Source organism: Macrosteles quadrilineatus, unplaced genomic scaffold (assembly GCF_028750875.1).
Source record: "Macrosteles quadrilineatus isolate MER2022 unplaced genomic scaffold, UCM_ALF_1.0 Scaffold_1__1_contigs__length_201487025, whole genome shotgun sequence".
NCBI lineage: Eukaryota > Metazoa > Arthropoda > Insecta > Hemiptera > Cicadellidae > Macrosteles > Macrosteles quadrilineatus.
Genome location: NW_026542594.1, coordinates 17,914,525 through 17,931,540, shown reverse-complemented (window position 1 = coordinate 17,931,540; position 17,016 = coordinate 17,914,525). Strand labels below are relative to the sequence as shown.

Genomic DNA, 17,016 nt, shown 5'->3' with positions numbered 1-17,016 from the left:
ATATGGGCCCTCCTAAATAATTAGATCTAGGCCTGTGTCTTTTGATTCTTTGGAAGAGAGCTTATAAATATACTAAGAAAATATTGAGCCTGAGATATACTAATGATTGATATGATTGATATTGTGGATGTTAACTTTGTAAATGAAAAGACAATAATCTTACTCTGTGATAATCCAAATTTTAGTTTCAGAAAAAAAACTTTGCAAGAGTTGTACCATCTTATAACTAGTTTTGAAGCTGATTAAAAAAAATATGCTCTTTGCCATTACTTCATCATAGCCTCCAGTTTTTCATTGTCGTCTGCTATGAACAGCTGGCAACTACACTGTCTCCGTACTGAATGGTTTTATTTTTTTTTTTTTAATTTAAAAAACAACTAGACATTGTGTTGGTTGGAAATAATTTACCAGGTGTAAAATTATCTTGTCAATAAATGTTTTAACATGTTTATTCCTTAAAACTCTTATCCTATATTTAAAACCACTTTTATCATGGCTATTCAAAGTATCTCAGAGTAAAATAGGTAAAGCCTTTATCTTAACATTGATTTTTCTTGACACAATCCTTGTAGTAGTAAAAGGTTTTGTTTTAATAATGTGTGGTACGGTACAGTAATTGTTGTTAGAAAACCATGAATGTAGGATACTATCCATTTTCATAGTAATGTCAATAAAGTTAAAAATAATGGTTTAAATGCAGTTCTGAGCAGAAAACCGCAAAAATACGGGTAGCCGCGTACCGTACCCATTTTGTACCGAGAACCGAGGTACAAAATATTGTACCGTACCGAACCGTACCGACCTTAAATTTTCTGTACCGCAGACCCCTAAAACTTTTATTTACAAAATATAGTTGGTACAAGGTCTAAATCCTGCAAGGTCTAAAACGGTATCAGTGGATAAGTTTTCTGCATTGACTGTACTCTTAGACCTTCTGGGATTTAGACCCTCAGCAACAGCTACTAAACGCAAAATATGTACCGAAGGTCTAATTAGACCTTCCGGGATTTAGACCTTCAGCAACACTCCCCAGGAAGATAGCCACTATCAAGAAAAGATATCTAAACGAGCGCTCTGCACTAGCATCTGTCCCGAACGCGTCATTACTGATGTTTTGAAGTATATTGATTGTAATTAGTCTGTTGATTAGATTACAATGATATTGATAATAAAGATTTAGTTTTCAGTCTAAAACGTATGAATACATAGTCGATCCGAAAAAGTTGGATATTTAACATTAATAGAGTCAGGCATCAAATTTGGGCTCGGGTCAGATTTGGCTATCCAAACAGAACCAAATCCACCCGAATTTTCGATATCCGCTCATCTCTACAAATTTTAAACAAATAAAAACAACATTTATTGACTAATTAAGGATCATCCAGTTATATCTCTTTCAAAGGCAGTGATAAATGATCAAAGATGGAACATGGATTTGTACTAACATGGAACCTATGTGGATGTGTTAAAAACAGCTGTTGCCGGAAGAATGTGTTGATCGTGGACCCAGATTTCTCCGTCGGCAGCAGACACTCTAGGCACTCAGCCATTTGAGCACGCAGATGTGGGTTGCGTGCACGCACTGACCCCGACATGAACACCAGGAGATGTGTCAGAATTGGGTGAAGCTTCTCCAGACCCTCCTGAACAACCCCTGCCACTTCAAACCTCTTGGCGGCAACCAGGTATTGGGAGACGTTCTCTAGCAGTACTTCCGGTACACATCTGCCACAAGAAATGGGTGGTTAAAAATTGTGTGTAAAGCATAGGCTTTTAAAAAATCCTACAAAAGTGGCATCTGAAGTATTTTAACTAACTTTTCTAATTTTTCTCTCATATTTTTTAAGATTCAAACTAAGAAGTTCCAGTAAAAACAGAAATTATGAGAAGATGGATAAAAATTAATTGGTCACACAATTAGAAGATCCCAGAACCGTAGAGCAATACAGAGAGGCCTTGAACTTCCATGGTAATAGACAGAGGATAAAATACAATAACCAATGTATATATAACTAGCAGTCATACCCGTGCTTCGCAATGGGAAGAGAACTCTAAAGATAATTATTATAATCCATGGATTTGCTGTATGTAGATAAACTTTTAGTGATCCACTAAAAGTATTAACTGGCTACTCTATTTCCCAAACATTATTTTTGGGGAAATAAACCGTGCTAACACAATAGACTTTTGTTAACGAATAGGAAAAAAGTTGATTCTCTAAGTTAATGAATTATGCACTTAAAAAATTAAACGTCTTATTCCCACAATATCAAAAATTATTAATAAATTTAAAACATAAACATAACTCTGTAAAAAATCCTACTTTGACAGTTCTCATTTTGTATCACAGCATTTTGTTGATGCTTGGTTCATAGATTAAAATTTAAACAATTAATAGTGCTGCACCCTGTTGGTAAACCTTATAACTTTTTAATGCTATTGAACATCACAGAATCATATTGTTTAGTTGAAACAGCTGTTAAGATTCTTCTATTTAAATATGAGTACTCATAAGGTTAACATGGGAAACTCCAGAGCTACTGGGGCGGAGCCGTTTGGACGGATCTGCACCAAACTTCACACAAACCATACTTTAATAAAGCTTAATAAAGCCTGAAAGTTTCATTACAATCTGTCGAGCGGTTTCGGAGTCCATAGGGTATATACTGTTATCTTCCATCTAATCTCCCTTCAAAATCAGTACTGTATGCAGACGACACTTCGTTAATAGTCTCAAGCAAATCTTTGCAAGAGGCAAAAATTAAAACTGAGGAGATAAAAATAGCAGCCGATAGTTGGTTTAAAGGAAATTTTCAGTAAACAATGATACAACTGTTTCTATCACTTTTTCACAGACTAATCTTGTATCTGAAGTAACATAATGCTAAACTGCTAGGAATCATATTAGACTGTAAGTTATCTTGGCGTAGTCATAATGAAATGATTGTTGCAAGGTTAAGCAACTCAACGTTTCTGCTCAGGAGGTTGAAAAATCATGTTAGTTTAAGTATGTTAATTAATGTTTATTATGCATTCTTTCATTGTCACTTAGTTTATGGGGTAATTTTGTGGGGCAGTAGTAACGAGGCAGTTAACGTTTTAAAAAAACAGAAAAAGGCAATCCGTATCCAAGCTGGTATAAAAAGTAGAGTTAGTTGTGAGACCTTTTTCCCTGAATACAAAATTCTCACTTTACCAAGTGTGTACATTTTTGCAGAATATAATGTTTGTAAAATCAAATATTGAACAATTCTTATCTCGCTCATTAACTCACAATCATTACACCAGACTAAATTTAGAGTTACCATCATTAAGACTGGCCTCAACACAGCGCAGCTATAAATATTTACAACTCAAACTTTTCAATGCACTCCCTGAAACTGTACACAACTTGCCTATTAAGTCACTGAAAAATGTATTGACCGATTTTTGATTTTTTGAACAGAAAGGTTATCTACTCTATCGAGGAGTTTTTGTCTTTCAAACATGATTTTCTGTAAAATTCTAATTGTTAAGTACGATATTGTTAACAATGGTTTCATGAACTGTGATATAATTGTCTTTCATAATAATGTTATTACTGTCAATTTTATTTAAAAATGTATTGTCATTTAGTTTTAGGCTGTATCTCACTGCCAATTTTAGCCCTAATTATTTTTATATAGGCACTTGCCCAACTTGTTTGCTTGACTTTCAACAGTATTATTGCCATCATTATCAATACATCTCAAATACTTTTGTATAAAAACCAGTATTATTAGTTTATTAGTATAGCATGTTCATCTATTTGACCTGACTCTGTACGTTGTACTTTGAGTTGTATATTATCTCATTTGACCTGGTCTATTGTATGACATGTATACTTAATGGCAATAAACTATTAGAATTTGAATTTGTTATGTATTTGTAATGTGCTTGTAATAAACATAATTATATGTTATGGCTCTTTTGTATATACCTTTTTATTGTTATCTTGCATAACCGTCATGGCGACCAATCAACCCATAAGGTTAAATTTCTAAAGGTTTATTCATGCTGGGAAAAGCCATCGAGTCTGATTTGTAATATTTTATTTTAGATTTATACCTTTCCATACTGGGTTACTGTGACTGTGCTTAATTTTGTGCGGATCGCTTTAGGGGTTGAGGAGGAGTATTTTGTTAAACAAAAGAAGGACTGTAGTATGAGAGCTCCACTCAATAGGTTGACAGTTCTTGATGAAGTTATAACTTGATAAAGAGATCAGAGATCTGCATTAACTTACTTGAGGGTGGGAGGAGCAACGTCCGGCAACGGGAAACTGACTTCCCGAAACTCAGTGGGATTGAAAGTGTCCCTATTTTCCCTCAAGTCAGGATCAAATACGACTTGGACAAGCCATGCACAAGTGGCTATCACAAACTGGCCTTCCAGCACCAAAGTGGACGGCTCAATTAAGGCACAGCGCAGGCTCAAATATCTGTAACATTACACATGACAGTAACATTATCTGTAACAGTTTGAAATTACTACATAAAAACTGACCACTGTCCAGCTATCAGATTGTAATATGAATCAGTACATGGCTAGGAATTTGTACTATAACTCCGATTAATATTCAGTAACAAAATAAGTACAATAGGACTCCAATTATACAAACTCCAAATATCCTAATCGAAATTGTCTTTCTGATCGAGAAATTGTCACAGACGGGTTTTGCGATTGTATTACTAAAAGCTTGACATGGCTCGCCATATTTTCTTTAAAAGACTTTGAATTTCGGTGAATATACAACTATCCGAATTTTTTATTAGATTCGGATGATTAGAGTTCTACTGTAATAAGAAAAAGAAATACTATGTAAGGATATTGTCCATCAACTAGACTTAGTATTAACCAGTGTTGGGAAGTAGCGCGCTACAAGTAGCGACGCTACAGTAGCGCGCTACTTTTTTTGTAGCGTTAGCTGTAGCTACGCTACTTTTAAGATTTTGTAGCTTTAGCTGTAGCTAGCTACATTTTTAAGGTAGTTGTAGCGGAATTTTAGCTACTTTTCTCGCTACATTAACATTGATTGAGATAGTGATTTTGATCACAACCTTACGTGAAACAACCTTTTTCAAACTGAGATTTTCAAGAAAATTAGGCCTCCTTTCTTGGCTTCATACAGCTGGTCACAGTCGTTTCATTATCTATTACAACGTTGCGTGGACATGGAGGCCATTATCTGAGTACTATCCACATTTTTGGCTCTCATTTCCTTCATTTGCTACTCTATGATTACTGTCAGATAAAATAAAATCGCTAGATGCAGACGACGTTTAAACCGACGACGTTACCGGTGAGCTTCGTTACAAGAGAAGCTATTGAATGCTTGCAAGTGATTGACAGGGAAATTAGTAATCAATTTAGTTTCTTTATTGTATCAATTTAGTTTAAACTTGGGCTTTAATGGAAACCAACACTAAACCTTAAAATAATGAGAAAGCTGGTCTATCAACCTTTGCTTCAGCTGTTGATTGTGGTTCATCATCACAAGCCCTTCCTTGGTTAGATTACAAAGATTTTTCAAAGGTTTACTAAATGAACGAAGAGGAAATTTCCTGATGAGATTTAAGATATGCCTAGACTACATAATAATTGTAACGAAAAAATCTCCATATAACATGAAACTTGCATTGAAAAAGTAGCATACAGTAGTTTGCTCCTGCTAACAGCTCTCGTCAAGGACTATTCCTAGGCTATGCTATTGGATTAATACGAATACCATGTTCAATTAATAGGAATATATCTGTTTAGTCCTTGTAAGAACAAGCCTACTATAGCCAACTTGTTACAAAGCCAAGTACGCCTAAATGTTATTTTTACTTAACAATTTTCAACATGTTTAAATTTAAAGCCGATTTCAGGATAAGTTTCTGAATACTGTTTTCTGCACCAACGTTTTTTTAAGCACAATTTTACCTATGCATAATGACAAAGGACGATTTATTGACATTGAAAAGTGTTATTCATAGAACAAGTAACATATTACTATGGTTAAAAGTTATAGCAATGTAGGCAACACTAAAAATAAAGAAAGGCAATAAACTCCAATTTCAGTAGGCTAGGCTCTGTAACACAAAAAGTATTTTTAAATAATCGTTTTACAGTTTTATTGTTTTTAATAGTTAATGTAAGACATCTATAAATGAATGAATATTAAAGAAATAAAATGGGCTTTTAAAATATAGTATGGTTGTATGTCCTTTGAACTTAATGAAATTTACATATAAGATGCTTAAAAATAATGCAATATTTAAAAATAAGTACTAAATATGATGGAACACCCAACTAACTTATTTTGGTTCTGTTGTTGTAAAGTTAGGTTTATATAGTTGCAATTAATTTTACGTTGACCTAATGTGAGTGGAATAAAAGTAACGTCTTTGGAAAAGTAGCTAAAATTGTAGCTATAGTTACATTTCATTGTAGCTGAAGTTGTAGCTAGCTACTTTCCCGGAACTGTAGCTAAGCTACTTTTTTGGAAATGTAGCAGTAGTTGTAGCTAGCTTTAAAAGTAGCTTCCCCAACACTGATATTAACCCATCATGTGCTAAAAATAACCGATGTATTACCACAGTGTGTAGGAAAAATGAATTTAAGACAATTTCTATATAGGTAGTTTAATGTTTTATTTCAGCTACAAAAATATTACAATGGGTTAGAAAATATTTTAAACTAAACAACTGAAGTTACTAAAGCATTTTACAGCCCTATATTAATTTATGGAACCATTTCGGTAAACCCGGGTTTCGGTTAACCCGAATTCAGTTAACAGGGGTTCTACTGTACTTGGAATATCTAGTAATAAAAGTATATTGTCAAAATTTATACAACAGTAGAGCGTTGATTATCCAAAGCTCGGTTATCCGAATTATCAGTTAACTAAAAGGTTGTTGCCTGGATGCCAGGAGACAATTACTGGTATAGCAGAGACCACAAGATATGTTCACACAGATGTTGTAGTGGTCTCGGGACACAATTACCGGTGGCTCATAGGTGTTGCTGTAATGGCAGGTGACAATTACTGGTATAGCAGAGACCACAAGATATGTTCACACAGATGTTGTAGTGGTCTCGGGACACAATTACCGGTGGCTCATAGGTGTTGCTGTAATGCCAGGAGACAATTACTGGTATAGCAGAGACCACAAGATATGTTCACACAGATGTTGTAGTGGTCTCGGGACACAATTACCGGTGGCTCATAGGTGTTGCTGTAATGGCAGGAGACAATTACTGGTATAGCAGAGACCACAAGATATGTTCACACAGATGTTGTAGTGGTCTCGGGACACAATTACCGGTGGCTCATAGGTGTTGCTGTAATGGCAGGTGACAATTACTGGTATAGCAGAGACCACAAGATATGTTCACACAGATGTTGTAGTGGTCTCGGGACACAATTACCGGTGGCTCATAGGTGTTGCTGTAATGGCAGGTGACAATTACTGGTATAGCAGAGACCACAAGATATGTTCACACAGATGTTGTAGTGGTCTCGGGACACAATTACCGGTGGCTCATAGGTGTTGCTGTAATGGCAGGAGACAATTACTGGTATAGCAGAGACCACAAGATATGTTCACACAGATGTTGTAGTGGTCTCGGGACACAATTACCGGTGGCTCATAGGTGTTGCTGTAATGCCAGGAGACAATTACTGGTATAGCAGAGACCACAAGATATGTTCACACAGATGTTGTAGTGGTCTCGGGACACAATTACCGGTGGCTCATAGGTGTTGCTGTATTGGCAGGTGACAATCAAAATTTTAAAAAATCAAATATACTTAAATGTTATCAGTAAAAAATAAAAATAATGTATCTAATTTAAACTGTCTAATGACTGACTATCTGCAAATTATATATCATCCGAACACCCCCATTGCTTGGGATATTTGACTAATGTATTTTTAACTTTTGGTCAAAGATAGGTATTTAATTTATAGAATGAAGGAGAGCACCCGATTTACCTTAGAAGATGTACAGTTAGGCCATAGAATACACGGAAAATTTAAAATACACAATGGGCTTTTTGCAGAAATTGCTCTGTTCTATAATGGCCTATCTGTACTTTTTCTAGGGTAAGCTAGCAGCTATTTCTTACTATACAGTACCATTTATGTTTGGAACAACTTACAAGGAAGTGCGACAACTGATCACATTAAGTCCTAAAGATGTAATATTTTGGTGTGCATGTTCTGTTTGTAGGTTTATTGTCTACTTATAATGGGGCTTGACATTATATTTTGTCGAAATATTGAATAATGGCTAATAACAATACCTACTGTCCTGTAAGGTACCAAATTTTTAGGGGGGTAAAACGTGTCACGATGAAATAAACACCAGAACTTACCCGTTTTTCATCCACAATACCCTACTCTTAGGCCTAGGTGTTGGCCATAGTTTAGACTATGGGCCAAATAACGTAGGCCTTAGTTCTAATCACAGTGAAGTACATGCACACACTCACACAACATAATTATCAGTAATAGCAAGCCAATTTATCAAATAAAGTTTTTTAAACCGACCGATTTCACCAATATTTAATGCCGACGATGACACAACATAACCCTAAACTAGTGTTTGTTGACAGACGACAGATGAACTAGACCGGCTCAACAAGTGAATGTCCAATCAGCTGTTGGCTAGTCCTTCAACTCACCACCAGAGCGCATAAGCCTCGGCCGAGCTGAAACCTTGATTTGGTCCGAAGAAGAGATTATTCGTTGTTTGACCACCGACTAGCTCGCTAGAAGCCTCTCACACAAATTACGAACATGACACTACGATTTTATTACGAAGGTTAGCTACCATACTAGTTAGGCCCCTTTTACATTTTACGTTATTTTCATTTTATCACACATATTCTGTACATGTTATACATTTTTGTTTTCTTAAAATCCCGATTCAAATTATTTAAATTTAAGAACTATAATTTCATGTTGTAGTTGTTTTTCTAGGCCACTTCATGCAAATCAAAATAAGAAGGTTACAATACCTGCAGACTGCCTATAGTGGTCCTCGAACATCCAACAGGATTACGCGTTTTGGTATATTGTTATACCATCATCAGATCCTTATTTACAAAATTTGAAGTTTTTCAACTCATGATGTCACATCACAGTTTTAAAAACACAGTCACAAAACATTTAAACACGAATAACCTATTTACAGTAGGCCTACGATTTAAAAACGAGAGACAAAAAAAGCAACGCATGCATTTCAAATGTCGAGTCTCTACTAGAGGTTATCTTGTTCTAGTATTTGTACTTTGTCCCCCCGGCTTCCTTTAATCATTCCTTTCTGTCTCTGTCTAATCCTATTAATGTTTCGAATAATATATTACACTGGAAAAAGCTTTTATCATTTAATAAATCATTAGGGCGAGTTTTTGTTGCTTTATATATTTCATAATTTTTCAGAGTTGTCATAGTTCGTCCTTTCCTACTATAAAATGTTCCTTAAAATGTAAAGCTGTTAAACTTGTACTGACATTTGAGTAACTGTGATTTTCGTTAACAAGAGATGCTCGGCAAAACTGGATGTTTGTGTCTCTCTGGTTCGGGGGATATGTTCCTTGAATCTTTTTTCAAAAGATCGCCCAGTTTGACCTATACATTTTGCTGCAATCATTGCATGTTACTTGATAAATTCCAGATTTATTATTAATGCTTTGTTTTTCCTTTGGATTAACCATGTTTTCTAATTTATTGCTGTTTCTAAAAGCTGCAATTTTCCCATGCTCCTTTAATTTATTTTTAAGAGTTAGAGGGAATCTGCTAATGTACCATATTTGTCTAGGACATAATCTGAATTTTTAAACCGCTGATTAGTTGGTTTCGGTTCAGTCCTCTTTCTTAAATGTTTCCCGATTAAATTGTCAATTATGTTAGGATTGTAACCATTGGAAATTGCTATATGCTTCAGTGTATTTTTCTCTTATTTAAAATCTTCTGGACTTAATGGTACATTTAATAAACGGTCCACAAAACTATTATAAGCTGACATTTTGTATGAAAACGGGTGATGGGAAGTTGCATGTATGGTGGTATCTGTAGTTGTAGGTTTCATGAAGTAGCCTAGAAAAACAACTACTACAACATGAATTTTCAGCCAGCTTGGCAAAAATTGTTTATACCTGGAAAACTTTGAAGTTAAAAGTTTTGAAGACAGCTCAGAACATAACTTGTAACAAAGAATGCATAAAAAATCAAGTAATCCCTAATTATATTTGCATACCAATTAAAAATAAATCTTCTGCTGCAAAAAGAGCAAAATTGGTTGCTGAACAAGCTTGGCTAAAGAATGAGGTCAAACAATAACATAGGAAAAAATCTATGCTTAATAAATTACTACTTAGATCTCATATTAACATGTTGAATCATATCCATCCAGCACAACTCAACAGTGTTCTTCCCAAATAGAACCTCAAATAATTAAGGAAATAGATATAAAAAAGAGAGCTCAAAAGAAAAAACTAATTTCTCTATTACGGAAAGGGTTTGATAAACAACAACGTAGCCTAAATAAAGTGAAAAAACTCATAAGAAGCATAATCCCAACACTAAAGAAATGCATGTTCTTAAAGGAATTAAAAATAAGTCAGAAAATAATAATTTGATTATTACAAAAGCTGACAAAGGGAACACCATTGTAATTATGAATAAAACTGATTATAATTGTAAAGTTGATGAATTTATAACTAAAAATTACATTGACAAGTTAAATAAGGATCCAACCGAAACTTTTACTAAAGAAGTAAATAAAGCCATGTCAAAGTGTAAACATTTGTTATCAGAGAAAGAGATAAGGTACATGAAGCCAATTAACCCTCGATCAAGCTCCTCCGTTGAAAGGATTGCCTAAGATCCACAAGAATGAAATACCTATCAGACCTCTGGTAAATTACATGACTGCACCTGCCTATAAACTTGCCAAAAAGCTGGAACGTATAATAAAGGAGGAGGTAAAATTAGAAAATAGTAGTAGCCTTAAAAACAGCTTAGAATTGATAGAAAAAGTAAAAAATGTAAGTCTCAATCCCAGATATACACTTGCATTGTTGGACATCACAAATCTATAGGTACACTAACGTACCTGTAAATGAGACCTTAAATATATTAGAGTGCAATTTAGAAAAACACTCAAAGTTGAGTGAGATTGAACAAAAGAAACTCATGACCTTACTAAAGTTAGTACAAAAACAAAATTATTTTAGCTTCAATGGTAACTATTATATTCAACATGAAGGATTGGCGACCTTTATCTAGTATATTAGCGGAAATTTTCCTAAACAATTTTGGGAACATGCACATAAACACAGAGAAGAATGAATACAGAGAAAAAATAATATTTTTCTACAGATATGTTGATGACATAATAGTCCTATTCAACAGAAACTCAAGACAGATAGCTCTATTTAATAACTATATTAATGGCATTCATCCTAAACTAAAATTCACAGCAGAGTTGGAGCAAGCTAATGTGTTGAATTTCCTTGATATCACCCTCAAAAAAGAAAATAGCAAATTCTCATTCAACATATACAGGAAACCTACAACTACAGATACCACCATACATGCAACTTCCCATCACCCGTTTTCATACAAAATGTCAGCTCATAATAGTTTGGTGAACCGTTTATTAAATGTACCATTAAGTCCAGAATATTTTAAAGAAGAGAATAATACACAGAAGCATACTGCAATTTCCAATGGTTACAGTCCTAACATAATTGATAATTCAATCGGGAAACATTTAAGAAAGAGGACTTAACCGAAACCAACTAATCAGCGGTTTAAAAATTCAGATCATGTCCCAGTTGAATATGGTAGCAGATTCCCTCTAACTCTTAACAATGAATTAAAGAAGCATGGGAAAATTGCAGCTTTTAGAACCAGCAATAAATTAGAAAACATGGTTAATCCAAAGGAAAAACAAAGCATTAATAATAAATCTGGAATTTATCAAGTAACATGCAATGATTGCAGCAAAATGTATAGGTCAAACTGGGCGATCTTTTGAAAAAAGATTCAAGGAACATATCCCCCAAACCAGAGAGACACAAACATCCAGTTTTGCCGAGCATCTCTTGTTAATGAAAATCACAGTTACTCAAATGTCAGTACAAGTTTAACAGCTTTACATTTTAAGGACATTTTATAGTAGGAAAGGACGAACTATGACAACTCTGGAAAATTATGAAATATATAAAGCAACAAAAACTCGCCCTAATGATTTATTAAATGATAAAAGTTTTTTCCAGTCTAATATATTATTCGAAACATTAATAGGATTAGACAGAGACAAAAAGGAATGATTAAAGGAAGCCGGGGGGACAAAGTAAAAATACTAGGACAAGATAACCTCTAGTCGAGACTCGACATTTGAAATGCATGCGTTGCTTTTTTTTTGTCTCTCGTTTTTAAATGGTAGGCCTGCTGTAAATAGTTTATTCGTGTTTAAAGGTTTTGTGACTGTGTTTTTAAAACTGTGACGTGATATGAGTCGAAAAACTTCAAGTTTTGTAAATAAGGATCTGATGATGGTATAACAATATACCAAAACGCGTAATCCTGTTGGATGTTCGAGGACCACTATAGGCAGTCTGCAGGTATTGTAACCTTCTTATTTTGATGAACTAAAATTTTGCCGACTTGACCCGCCAGTTCCTGCCTGCCAGTGACAAGCGGTGACTGTCGCTTGGTTTTGTATTAATTAGTCTCGAAATTACGATCACTCTGTTCACTTGACGAATAATTATTACGTAAATTCATTTGGTTAATTCACTGTTTTGATACCCTGAGACTTGTCATCTGAGTTCTAAACCCCATCTTTCGCGGGTGAAAGAATCAAGTCTTAGAAGTGGTTTAATTTAAACAACTAATTATGAAGGATAATAGTATTAAATTTATTTTAAACCATCCCACGCTAAATTCTTCTTTTAAATATTTTAATTAGGCTCCGCAGACTCTGTAGGAATTTTTTACATCATATTCAAATCGTTCAATCGTCAAAGGCATTTGTGAGATTGTCGTTATAGTAGTTTGTAGTAGATTCGTTTGTCGCCTACCGCATAGTTAACTACTACGTCTTACACTCTCAAGTGCTTACGATACGTCTACGATCCACACGCCGGTAATCGGAAGGTTAGATATATAAGATAATCTTACTTTCACGTTTTACGATCATCTTTTCCTTTTAATCCACGTATTTTTGTTCCAAAATTCAATTTTAAATTTTAAATAACTTAAATTTCACCGACTTGAGGCTGAACCCGCCAGTTCCTGCCTGACAGTGACTAGCAGTGGCTATCGTTTAGTTTTATTTTAATTAATTAGTTTCAAAATTACGATTTCTCCGTTCGCTTAACAAATAATTATAACGTCTAAATTACTTCTTGTTTTTTGTCATTTTATATCCCGAGACTTGTCATCTGATTTCTGAACCCTGTCATTGGTAGAAAATAGTCTTGGGAGTGTTCAGATTTGGACAACTAATTACAAACAATAGTATTAAATTAATTTTAACCATACCACGTTAGATTCTTCGTTTTGAATAGGCTCCGTAGACTCTGTAGGAATTTTTTACATTATATTCTATTTTATATTATTTACCAACGTCTTCAGAAAATAGTTTAAAGTTGAATACGAGTAATTATATCACATTGGCTACGATAGAATAATTGTCTGCCCTACAGAGTAAATCTATAAATTAGGCAAAATTTACCAAAACACTTAAAAGAAGGTGAGGATGATATAGCTCCAACTGAGCGTCTGCAGGATTTCCTGAGCGCTTCTAAAACTATGACTCTTCGATTAAATTTAATAGTTTGATCAGACAAAGCCGTGACAACTTCGTATTGACCCCTGGATTTTTCTCCGCTCCTTCTGAGCACAACTGGGAAGAAATTTGAGTGTGGCTGGTTCTAGGGGTAGGCCTAGCCTGACTTTGTGAGTACGGTACCAGTTTATTCCCCCCTAGAATTATGCGTCACAGTCCGAATCAGATTGGCAGTTATTATTGCCTAACTGATGGTTTGATGTCAAAAAGAACCTAGAGTAAGTTATTTGTAGCCCAGTTTGAGGAAAATGTAAAAAAAATTTCCATAGTTTAGTGGGAGAAAGACTCTATGAATTCCTCACCACACAGTGTAATAAGTACAGGTCTACAACATCAAACAACCACTCAGGCAACCATTAAGGTCCATCGATTACCCTTGAAAGAATGAGTAAATTTTAATCCTAAGAACACATACCATCTTGATGGTATTCAAGTGACAATTAATTCATATGGTTTCCACTCCTAATAAAGAACCAAATTAAAAGCTAATGATAATGAGCAGAATTTCTATTACTGAAGCTGTTTGCTTTACTCACTTGGTCATAGCCTCCTCCATATCAGCACTCCGTGCGTCTGCTCCTAGTCGAGCTTGCATCATGCCAATCTCCTGGTACAATCGCTGAGCCTTAGCCTGCACTGCACTCATGCCTAGACTGAGCGCGCGATGTGTCAGGAAGAAGCACTCGGTGATAAATGTGAACTGCTTGGCACACGGTCGAAAGCCACCTTCCTCTGTCGGCACCAGACAAGTGTCCGTAGAGAAACTGCTCATGTGAACTCCTTTACCATCACTTGGCTGAGGAAGAGAAAGGTAGATAGTTTGAAACAGTGTGTACCAACCCTTTACTGGGGTTTTGACGTACCACTTCACTGTATGAAAATACTTTGCATACCCCTAGGAGAATAAATGTTTACAATCTTCTAACAGGATTACATTTAGTTAGAGATTTTCCCATGACAGAATTTTCCATACTGTCAGATATTACTCTCTAATCCCAAATGAAACAATTCCAAATTTGCTGGGATCACGTGAGATGATTTGATCACTCTAGCAGTTGATGATGATGATCCCCTCGATCGCGGGAAATAATAAAGATCACAGCACAGAGAACTTGAGAGAAGTAAAGTCGAGACGAAACTTGCTTATGGGACGACCCTGTACTTTCAGCTCTGGTATGTTGTGCCGGAAATATACTTGTGACGAGCACGGAAGAGTCTGAGCGGCGAGCACTGTGCCTTCCTCCACCGTGAGCGTTGTAGTACATGAGGGCAAGCGGGCGGTGTTGGCCTTTGCCCTCGACTCCAGCCACTAGTGCTAGAAACCAGATAAGTTTGCCATTGGAAATTACCTCTGTAACTTACTTCTCTGTGCCACGAACACGGATTAGTCATCATGCCATAGAAAGGTGTAGCAAAAATTGTAAATTGATTTTGTTTGTCATTATTGCAACCTGCAAGAGGTTTGAGTTAATTTTGTAAAAACAAGCTAAAATTCCCATTATTCTAAAAAAAAAAAAAAAAAAAACTGTCCTGAACTAATAATGAGTGGTATCTGTTTATTATTTATTACTAGCTGGCCCGACAGACGTCGTCCTGTCCTAATGTGGTTTTATGTCAAATGCTCATTCATTTTCAAGATGAGCTTGTTCGCATGGCTCAATCACGTCCTGGTTGAAGTTCGTTCGCTACGCTCACTCACCTTTAGGTTGGAGCGCGTTCGCTGCGCTCACTTGCCTTCAGTTACATTTGACAACAAATATTTGTAAAAAACAAATGGAATAGAAACCTATTTGTTAGCTCTCATTTGTTATGCATAGATTTGTTTTAAAAAATTAGGTTATCATTACAACAGCTGTTTCCTTAATTTAATTTAATCAAGAAATGACAAACATGGCATGGTGAACTAGCTATTTACATTACAAGTGTAGTAAGAGCGTTTTTACATCACGCAGGTGAATGTTGTGCAACGAGCGGAAGCGAGTTGCATAATACACCTAAGAGATGTAAACACGCTCTTGCGCAACGTGTAACGTACAAGATTTTACCTGACCCGACAATATACATGGGTTTACGTACAATATTTTTCATTATCCATTTCACTCATCGTTAAACAGAAACGTTCTTTTACAAACAAAAGCTAGGTTAGGAAAATACTTTAAAGCATAACAATAACATTCAAGCTCACAGCTGATTTCTATAGACATACCACGAACAAAACAACCTGCGCAGAAACGAAAAGATCACGAGGTTCGCGCCGGTAGGTGTGGCTTACCCTTCAAACCTGCGCGGCTCGAAACGGCCCAGGGTTCTTTTGTTTCTGGTATTACTATAGTGTTGAACGTCGATGCCTCCATAGAGGTATATTTTTTTAAGTTAAGCACTCAATGTTATTTAAATGGGTTTCATTACATCACCGAGTGAGTTTTTTTTTCAACTTTACATCACTCGAGAAGTAAGGAAGTTGTATACATCACGCTTGGGATAGGGAAGTTTAACATGGTGGGTTAGGTAAAAAATAAAACATTCTTCCATAAGATTAACATGTAAACTGCAAAGGGCCATAGGACGCTTCCCTTAAGGGTTTTTGAAACGGAAACAGGCTATTATGTTATTCTAGTACCTAAGGAATATCCCTGTAAATTTTCATGCCAATTGGTTCAGTAGTTTTCTAGCTATAAACGCTGTAACTAACACAACTTTCTTTTATATATTAAGATTTTGCTAGCTCATTTTCCAAAACATAACAGCTTATAGGATATATAATGAAAACCTTTAGGTGTTATACTATTTTATTGATTAGTATGATCAAGAAAGTCATACCATCAATTAAAAGTACTGTAATGGATAAAGATGATTTTAATGTTTTCGATGAATCTGAAAGTGAATTAGAAAACGAGGTTGGCCTTGGGCAATGTACTACAGTAAAACGCTGATCATCCGAATTAATAGGGACCGGGGTCGATTAGGATAATCGGACACAGAATGGTAATAAAGAAATAATAGAGCTGTTAAATTGAATTGAAGTACAGTAGAGGAACAAATACTGATATTTATAAGAACAAAACTACAGTACAATATAAAGTTCTTTTCAAAAAGTTCTTTAACAACGCTTACTTTAACATCTCAATCAGCGTGTGACCTTGTAGCT

At 35.3% G+C, this 17,016-nt stretch overlaps 1 protein-coding gene across 1 annotated transcript in view; it reads right to left on the bottom strand.

The window, feature by feature from the left end:
* Positions 1-17,016, bottom strand: part of LOC129004474 (ubiquitin conjugation factor E4 A) — a 165,325-nt gene that overhangs the window by 74,797 nt on the left and 73,512 nt on the right. The window contains exons 6-8 of the mRNA XM_054433077.1: positions 14,405-14,664; positions 4,265-4,459; positions 1,446-1,725 (exon numbers count right to left, since the gene is read on the bottom strand). Of these exons, the coding sequence (XP_054289052.1) occupies positions 1,446-1,725; positions 4,265-4,459; positions 14,405-14,664 (735 nt within the window). The remainder of the gene's footprint in view (positions 1-1,445; positions 1,726-4,264; positions 4,460-14,404; positions 14,665-17,016) is intronic.